Here is a 10382-nt window from a genome sequence, read left to right on the forward strand (position 1 = left end):
CTCGATTTGCTATAGAAATCAACTTTTAAGTATTGAAATTTAATCTTATAGGAAATAATTACAAACATGGTAATAATTAATGTTCCACCTTGGGTATCTTTGTGTTTTTGTATTTGCTCTTGTGTTGTTTGGTTCCAGTGTTCTTGAAGCTGTGTCAATGGACATTCTACTTGTGAGACACATAATCCAGCAAATCTCAGAGTTAAGGTCTAGGCCTTGTGGTGGTCATTTCATTCGGTGGATATCTCCTTATATTTTTTTTCTTTACCTTGTAAAATCAACATTCATTGGAAGTGTATTTGTGATCATTATCTGTTTGAACTATGAAATCTTGACCAATCACCTTCTCTACAGGGGGTATAACATGTTGGACTGATATACAGTGGTTTTTATGCTGAATCTAAGTTTCAAATGGACAGCAACTGCCTGTTGTAGAAATCTACAAATGTAGAGGATGATGTTTCAAAAGTCTTCTGCCTTTAGTCTTCAGACGGAAGACTTTCGAAACGTCGTCCTCAACATTTGTAGGTTTTTACAACAGGTAGTTGCTGTTTATTTGAAACTTAGATTCATTATGAATACTCTGCCTAAACAACCTATGAAAGGTTTTTATGCTGTTTCATAATCCCATCGATTTTGTAAGTTTGGCATCACCATTTATAGGTGTTGCTCCCCAAATTTTTACAGAATTTCCTACATGTTTATTTGCACAGTACACTCTTGCAAACTCTCATTGGCTCTGGTGAACATATAGATGTTGGTTGGAACCAGACAGTTCATACTTTTACTCATCTGCTCCAAAGGATACACGTTGTTTGTCAAAGATAGTTTCTTTGTGGAGCAAGGTCTATCTTGCTGCTATTCTTCCCCAGAGGTCACATTTTTGCAACATTGTTGTCAACCATGTTTTTTTCTTCTTTTTTTGCAGTTTTTCTTTAATTTTTCAGAGGATTGATTTTTAGATGTTTAACATTTCTTACTCTTCCTTATCTGACTAGATTTCCTTGTATCTGTGCAGTTTGTATTCACAGTACTTGGTACTTTGACTGTGATTCTGTCAAAGGGTGTTAACTCTCTTAGTTTTTGCCATTTTTATAGTGAGAACATATTAGCTGTACTGGATGAAGTTTTCAGAAAACAAAATCATCCATTATTTACCAATATGTACCTGCATGAAAAACTCGGAACATGAAAATTTCAAATTCTTGAAATAAAAACCACAGAACTAATTTACAAGGTTCTGTAAATATATATATATATATATATATATATATATATGGAAACATATAATTGTACAATAACATTTGTTTCTAATGCACATTATATTAGTTTGTTTTCACAGAGGAACTAGTACCCTGCTTCTCAAAGTCATAAAGGTTTTTATTTATATAAATTAGGTTACTGACAATCCTGAGGCAGTCTGGACACTGGATAGTGACTTGGATAAAAGTTCTGGGGATGAACAGGTTTTATTTTTGCTTGAGCAACATATTCAGAGGCTAACAAAGGAACGAGACGAGTTACTACAAGTATGTTTGATATGTTGTTCAAATTATTGTGCATTATATTAGAATTAAACTTAAAAGTAAACATCCTTCATGAGTCTATAGTTAGATTAAATATTTGTGACAGCAAACATGGATCAATGCAAAAATTACAGTGTAACTTTTTAGTTATTAAATTTGATTGATTTGAAAACTATAAATATTAGGGTTAAGTAATTTTAACTAAACGTGTCTGTTACAGAAGTCCCATGTAGTAGAAGTAAAGATTTTTCTTGTAATATATATACTTCGGTATTAATGGTTTAATATCAAACTGTCAATTTTAACAGATTTAACTTTTAAAAACTTTTTAAAAATGAACTTTTTCATTGATTTAAGAAATGTGTTTAATCTGAGTGTGTGTGTATATATATATATATATATATATATGGTAAAAAGGACATTGTTTGTGCTATGGTAGAAACTGTGTATTTTTTTTATTAATAATTTTATAGTTAGTAATACCTCCATAGCCTTCTGGAGAGATATTAATCTAGTCATGTAACAAGAGGCTCATGTTAAATCTACAGGTAGTGGATTGGCCATTTTTACCAAACTTGTGACCATGAAACTTTATTTCCTGTAACTGAATGTACTTAGTGTATCTTCACAAAATTTAGCAAGCCTATAGTAACCATTATAAGTTTCTTGTACTCAAAAATTAGAGTCTTTAATGAGGTGTTTTTACTAAAGATTTGTCTATGAACGTATAGAGCTCTTTCTGAATCGATCTGAATGATTTTACTGCTAAGAATAAAAATACTACTTTTCATATTTTATTTGCATAAACTCTAGAAACTCTTAAATGAATATCAAAGGTTGTTTTTTCAGTAAAACTTTATATCTAATCTTAGTTTCTCTACCCTAACACTAACTGTAGCAAAATTAGCAATGTAGGGTAAAATGAAAAGTTGGAAAATGTGAAATAAATCAAAATTACCATTTTTTTCTTTCTAAAATGACTGCATATTTAAACATACAATTACTATTTATTGTTAAAGTCAAAGTTAATAGACTTTTCCAGCTGGGTTTATTTAGTTTTTATTGCTTTACAGTTGCGTTTAGATTCTCTCAGACTACACTGAAAGCCATTTATGATAACCAAACAGCTATGTGTAAATAAATGATCGAGTTACATACACACCACAATCAAATTACAATCATGCAGTTTTATGTGCTTGTGCTAATATATAATATAATATAATATATAATACATATTTCTGATAAAAGTTTTCTTATCTAACTTTATAGATTTCTAGTTTCCACATTTTATTTTATGACAATAAATATAAAACGATACACGAAAACAAGAAATTTAGTACTTATGTCTGGACTCTTGCTTTTTTGGTGTTGCTTGATGGAACACTGTGGGTCTACTTTTTTTATTGTAATGTTGTTGTTGGTACAAAATATAATTAATTTTATTTTAAATATGCAATATAGATCTCAAAACATTATCACTCACAAAGAATAGAATGTTCTAAAACTGCTATAATTTAACTTGTCTTTTTTAACTAAGAAATAAACAAGTAAAAAATATCTGTTAGCTAATTGAGTCAAGCATCACAAAGGCAAGTAATGAAACTGAGGCTAATTTCCAAACCCGGTGACTAAACTAACTAGCCTTGTAAGGAATCTTGTAAAGAACAATCGACTTCATGAATAATCCAGTAGCAAGTGTCATTTTTTGAAAGTCAGGATAAGATAGGAGGAGTATCGGTTTGGCTTGCTTGTAAAGCATGAAGGTTGGAGACTATAAATTTATGTTATGACTTAGAAATATCTATGGTAGTAAATTGATAAACAAGGACTTATAAGCATTATATTATCATAATTTGTTTCCATACACAAATATCTGTAATATAAGTGTGTAATTGGTGGTACACTCAAAAGATTATAAAAGAGTAGAAAGAAATCTAAAATGGGCAAATCAAAGCAAAGAAGTCATATGATACAAAGAAGTGAATAATAAGAGTTTATTTAAATATTTCATTTTGAAATTAAAAAATATAACGTATATTGAAATTTGAATTACGAACTACATCTTGATGCCAATTTTATTGACATACATTGATAATAAAGTTTTTTAATTGAATTTTGAATGTAACTCTGTAAACAGGTTGTGAAATGTGCACTTTGACTCACCAGAATCCAGAAAGTTAACAAGTAATAATTCCTAATATCTTCTAGAGGGTTATTAATCTAGTCCTGGAACAAGAGGCTCATATTAACAGCGCATCTGTCATCAAGTCCGAAAAATCTCATCTTGTAGTTGAATTAGCAGAAATCAAATCTCGTCTAAGGAAACTTCAACAAGAATGGTATGACTTTTAAAACAGAAGTGTAGACTTGTTTAATTTTAAGTTCTGTTGTGGTTTCCTCATTATTTTGTCATTGATGATTTATACATCACTGACTTTTAGACTAAATGTTGATTTTGGCTGAGGCTACAAATAGAAATTCCAAGAGAGTTATACCATTTAGTTTTCTTGTGATTTTTATGAAGTAGTAGTAGTCAGATGGTCTTTTTTTTTTACAACAGACACGAGTTTGGCTGATGTGATAATTGTATTTAATTTTGCAGTGTGGAGAAGACTGAATGTGTCAATGAACTGAAGGAAGACTTGCAAGAAACTAAAGAAGTTTTAGAGAAAGCAAAACATGAGGTAGTGAACTAGCATCTAGTTTGTCATTTTCCTGATTTAAACTAAGCTAGTTTTTATTTGTAATTACACATTGAAGAAAAATAGACTTGATATAAAGGAACTGTCACTAGCTATGTTGTGCAATTATGGGTTGAAGTTTACAGCTCTTTTATAATAACCTACCTACCTTTGTCTTACAATTATATTTTCTTAAAATAGTAAGTCACCCAAAAGCTGGGCTGATATAAACAGCAGCACTTACTCAACATCTTGGCTTGACATGTACTAGTTATTTAGTAATGTAACTCATTCAACATCTGGGCTGAAATGTACTGCAGTCTAATTATTCAGTATTCTAACTCACTCAATGACTGAACTGATATGTACGACAGTGTAGTTATTCAGTACTGTGACTTCCTGAATATCTGGGCTAACATATACGGCAACCTAGTAATTCAGTACGGTAACTCAAAAAGTCTGGGTTGGCCTGTATGGCAGCCTAGTTATTCAGTACTGTAATTCACCCATCATCTAAGCTGACATGTAAGTAGCCTAGCTGTGCAGTTTTAGTAACCTGTAAAGGTTTTAAGTGATTCATTTTGTTCCTATTTATTGTATGATTTGCAGAATGGGGAACTACTACAAAGTGCCAGAGCGGCCAAGGCTTACAAAGATGAAATTGATATTCTGAAAGAAAAGGTAAGTTTATGTCGAACTTTCAAACATGTAACAGCACAAATAAAAATTTTATTAGAAGAAAAAATGATACAACTCTCACACATTTAATTTTTTGTTGTTGTTTTTCAATATAATAGCTATTATTTAATGTTGTTATTAACTCTATGGTTTTGGTTTGAAACCATTTGGCGTGTTTCTCCTATGGAGAATGATGCACAGTTCAACAAGATTTTGTTAAAGATTACAAGTATTTTGTACACAAAGAATGAGATTGTTTTAATTAAGTATTTTAATTAAAGATTTGCTATTTTTGTGTTCTAGTTATTTGCATTCAGACTCTGGTTATTTTGAGCATTATCATCAATGTATTGTGCTATGAAATGTTTAAAATTAGAAATAGACAAAAAATGTACATTTTAATTTTTTTGTTAAATAATCCTGAATAATTTCTTTTGGTTATTTTCTTAATTGTAAGTTTTTACTTCTTTCACATATAGTTTATTTTTGATGTTTTATTTTGCTTTCCCATCCTTTAGCATTATTATTTATCGTTACACATGTCAACAGGCATTCTTTGGGTGTCCATGGTAGTGACATTTTAGCTTTTGTCAGAATGTTGGGACATTTGCCTACTACACTAAGCCTGACAAACTGAGGCACTTTAGCTTATATTTTAAAAATGATTTAACCTTTCTAATATGCATTTTAGACATAGTAACTCATAATTAACTAAAATATAAAAGCAAAACCTAAATACAATTTAACTGTCTACCTAACAAACACATTTATGGGTGAGAAACTATGCTTAAAGTGTTAGCATTTGATAAGTTCTCTATGGAATGCTTTATGGCAATTTTAAATTAACTGTTGGAAGATAATATTGTAAAATGTGATCTTTCTGTTGGTTACAAACATCTAGTTCAACTAAGTATAATTGGTTGAGAAATTGCAACTGTGTGTGTAGAAAGTGGACGTGTCAAGAATTCCAAGAAATTTATTTCTCTTTTTCTCCCAACGTCTCCTAAGGAGCTTGAAAGAAGAATGTGTAAACAGAGCAATTAACCTAGATTCTTTCTATATATGGAAGGTTTATTATAGTTAAGTCGTTTTCAAGTAATAAAGTCCATAATTTAAAAATATGTGAAGTTGTGCTTCAAACTAAAGTTTAAGAGTTTTTCTTTAAGGTTTCTTTTGAAATAAAGGAATTAAAACTTATATAACTTTGAACTCTAATGTAAATTTTCATTGGTATAAATTGATAGTAAGAGTGCTTAATTATATTTTGAATGTAATAAAGTAAAATCCCATGCACAGTACAGGGGTGCCCATAATCAGATGGTTAAGGATAAAAGAGTTACAATATTTAATGTTTTTTGTTTATTATCAATTAAATAAAAATTTTGGTATTTTTATTTTTAATTAAAATACAACTGATTATTGTTCTCTCCAAGACTATGTGTTTTAATAATGTACTGTTTTATATACATGTTGAAAAGTTAAAAATGTCAGTATTTCCACCAGAATATTGTGCTATTGGGAATAATGTATTTTCTAAAGTAAGCTTTACACACTCAAAGATGTTATTTTTTTTCAGACGCAGAAATTAGACCAGCTTGAAAATGAGGTCCAGAGATATCGTGACAAAATCACAGAACTGGAGTTTTATAAGTCGAGAGTTGAGGTACGTATTGACTTTTTTTTTAACATGGGTGGTTATAGTTTGACATTTTTTTATCTTCTTGCTGAGGTTAAACACTTTTGAAAGTGACTCAAATTCAACTATTTACTGCTTATTTAGACTTAGACAATGAAATAAGCATTTCTATGAAAACAAAGTTGCATTACATTATTCAGTCTAACCTAACAACATTCTGAATTTTTTATCTGTTAATTTTTCGTTTGATGATAGTCCCACTAAGTTTCTCACCTCTCTTTTGCTGTGTTCTATAAACATTAGTGTTTAAGTAGATTGAATTATTTGGTATATTCAAAATTTGTCTGATAGATTTTTATGTAGATGTAGATCAAGAATGTTGTAAGTTTTAGGCTTTGTGGAGCATAATTTCCAAATTTAAATTTAGATTTCTATGTGCGTATATATTGATGATATCTTTACTCATCATACTACCCCACTGCAGATCCACTTGCTGTTTCATTATTATTCTTTTTAAACCAGAATATATTGTGTTAACCACATTGTTGATATTGGATGAGACATATGTGACCATCTTTTTTCTTTTTTTTTAAATATGGAATTAGAATGTTATTGTCAGTTAATCTTTGAGCAGTAAATGATGTATTATTCGTGCTTGATTTTTGTATAACTTTGACAGTAGAACTTCTTTTATTTTTGCCCAAGTAAGGCAACTCCTTTCTGTAACTATATTCCTTTGGTTACCAGTTAATGTTTCAAATTTTTAGTTCTACTTTCTTTGTGAAAGAAAATTGTAGACTGTTTTAAGTGAGACTGGTATATTTCTTGATTACGTTAACTAAGATCGATTGCATGCAGCTTTTGTTTGAATTTTTTCTAGAAGAGTCTGAAAACTGTTTTATGTACCATTCAGTTTTCCTTAGTGTTTTTTGGCCCATTTAAAATTTAAATTTTTCATATGATAAGTTTACAGATTTGTCACAAAAGTAATAAGTTGCCAACTTAAAACTCTGAGAACAAAACAATATGTGAACATTAATGAATGGGACTTCATGTAATGTAACCTAATTTGTAACAAATAATCTTTTTCTGTATTGATTGACTTAAAAATATAAAGAATTTGTTAGTCTTATGAGAAAAGTATAAATGAAAGAAAAACTAATGTAATTTCATATGGTATTTTTATTAATCAATTGTTAAAGTACTGAATGGTTTTGGTAAATAAAAAAATGTCTTGAGTGAAAAAAGAAATACATATTTTCTGTGAGTAATTACTGAAGTATTGTAAGTCAATTAACAGTGGAGTTACCTTCAAATGATCAATATTAAGTTAATAAACCTTTGTTTAGATGAACTGATATTTTTCTGTGTAGGAGCTTCGGGAAGATAACAGAATTCTACATGACACAAAAGACTTGTTGGAAGAACAACTAGACACCAGCAGAAAGAGGGCAGAGAGAGTTGTAGAACTTGAGAGTGATGTCTTGAAATATCTTGCACGTATTGATGAACTTTGTGAGGTAGACATTTATTATTAATTTGGACAGAATGAAAGCATCTGAAACAATATCTGTAGGAAATCATTGTTGATTCTTACATGACAGTTATACATCAAATAATGTACTCAAAATGTTCACAGGAAAGATTGTATACTTAACTCTTCCGACACGGGGTCGGTCAATTTGACCGAGTCACGTGACCTTTTGTACTCGTTTAAAGTTGACAAATTTATTACTTATAACTCTCTATATATTGGGTATATCTTCATGAAATTTGGCAATTTTTCATATTACAAGTCTTTCACATACAAAAAGTCATGTTTTTTAGTGAAGTACTTTTAATAAAATAAAATAAAGTTTTGTTCATGAATATATTGAGTATTTGTTTTGAATAGTCCGTGTGCAAAGTATTTTTCATGTTAAAATTAAAAATACTTTTCGTCATCTCAAAAATCTCAAATTTCCTTTGTGTAATCCCTAAAACTTCCTAAATGCATTTCAAACGTTTTTTTCATTAAAACTTTATAGTTTATCTGTTATTTTCTCAACCCTAATCTCAATTCGACCCACCTTGAAACCACCAAGAAAAAATCTAAATAAACCTAAATTAACCTTCTTTTCTTTCTTGGATGAGTTCAAATTGTAACATGAAACTACATTCGTTTATCCTAAGTAGCTCTAAGTTCGTAACATTATACATCTATTTATAATTAAATATTATTGTTTTATTGCTATTTGAACCATGTCTAACTACTATTCGCACCATTATAAGTTGTAAATCACTCTGGGAACGTGCAGCTCGTGTGGGTGCTTCGTGAACAATTTTAATTATATTATTATTATTATTACTTATTTTACCTATTCTAGTCTTAAATAACTTAAAAAGATCCGTACTTTTAATTTTAGTTACTTTTATAATAATAAATAAAGAATAAATATGAAAAACAAGAAATAAAGTACTTACCCAATTTTCTTTTTTCTTGCTCTCAATTGTCGAGGAGAGTTAAGCCTGATTTTTTTTTTAGTGATTACAGTAAAGCACTTAACAATTTTTATTTAATTAAATAATACACCAAAGAATATAGACTAATAACATGCAAAAAGTAGACAAATTCACTTACTTCTAAAGATTTTCCTGGCTTTCTAACTATGCGACAAGAGCCATTACAAATTCATGCAAGCTAGTCGTTAACTTTCCCACGGGAATGATGTTGCTACTCCGAGTGAAATTGACAATTATCTGTTCAGAACACAATGTTATACAATACGCCATTTGGTAGATGAAAACCTTTACTTCCTATTGGTTATAGGTAATATATAATGAAACTTAAGAGAGAACTATCAATGAATTGTGAAAGAGAGGATGTTGCATGAGGGCTACAAAAATTATGGTCTGTTTGAGCAATATTGATTTTATAGAGAGCATTTTACGTTTAATTTCGTACATTTTTGAGGGGTGATGAATAAAATAGAGATGATGATATGCTAAGACCAAATGTGTCGTGTGTTACACTAGTGGAAATTCAGGATTTATTTAGATATTTCCTTTTGGAATTAAGAACTTAAAACTTGTATACTATTAAAAAAAAAAAGCCCCCCAGTGGCACAGCAGTGTGTCTGCGGACTTACAACGCTAGAAACCGGGTTTCGATACCCGTGGTGGGCAGAGCACAGATAGCCCTTGTGTAGCTTTGTGCATAATTAAAAACAAACTATTAAAATGTGGATTATTAGCTAAGATTTTAGCCTATTCTAATTGGTATAACATAAACAAAAAGTAGTTTAATAAAATTTTGAATGTAAGACACTAAAACCTTGTGTCATGCACAGTAAAGGGTACCCAGGCCGATAGGGTTAATATATAATGTTTGTCATTAATAATCTGAAAAAAAAAATAAGTTATTACATTGAAGTTGCTTCTCTCCTCTCAAGATTTCATTAACAGATGGAGAATTTTACTAAACAGTAAAATTTTATCTTTTCATTGGATCATCAAAACTAACCCTTTAAATATGGTCTTTCACACTGAAAACTAATGCCAAATTTCTTAACCTCTTTCTAAGAGCTACCACACCAGTAACTGTCTGTTTTTATTGTTGCATAGTTAAGATTAACGTTTATTTCCATTATTTGTTTTGTACATTGTTGCTAGAAGGTGCTCACAGCTGAAATCTGTAACATATTGCCATCTTATACTTTAAACTGTACTAAAGAAACAGTGTCTATAAGAAATTTCTGTACCCTCATTGCACTTTATTCAGACTTTTTGAACATTTTGTTCACAGTAACTGAATGTGAATGTATTAGGTCGTCAAGAAATTAATGTCGTCTTTTTTTAGATAAAAAACCTGAACAACTTGTA

General features: G+C 29.9%; 1 protein-coding gene across 3 annotated transcripts in view; it reads left to right on the forward strand.

The window, feature by feature from the left end:
• The window catches only part of LOC106462672 (girdin-like), an 80120-nt gene that overhangs the window by 40110 nt on the left and 29628 nt on the right, over nucleotides 1–10382 (forward strand). For all 3 annotated transcript variants that reach the window (XM_022390000.1, XM_022390001.1, XM_013922617.2), the window contains 6 exons: nucleotides 1398–1529; nucleotides 3735–3865; nucleotides 4129–4210; nucleotides 4817–4888; nucleotides 6462–6548; nucleotides 7895–8041. In XM_022390000.1, the coding sequence (XP_022245708.1) occupies nucleotides 1398–1529; nucleotides 3735–3865; nucleotides 4129–4210; nucleotides 4817–4888; nucleotides 6462–6548; nucleotides 7895–8041 (651 nt within the window). The remainder of the gene's footprint in view (nucleotides 1–1397; nucleotides 1530–3734; nucleotides 3866–4128; nucleotides 4211–4816; nucleotides 4889–6461; nucleotides 6549–7894; nucleotides 8042–10382) is intronic.

Source organism: Limulus polyphemus, unplaced genomic scaffold (genome assembly GCF_000517525.1).
Source record: "Limulus polyphemus unplaced genomic scaffold, Limulus_polyphemus-2.1.2 Scaffold1222, whole genome shotgun sequence".
In the NCBI taxonomy this organism is placed as follows: domain Eukaryota; kingdom Metazoa; phylum Arthropoda; class Merostomata; order Xiphosura; family Limulidae; genus Limulus; species Limulus polyphemus.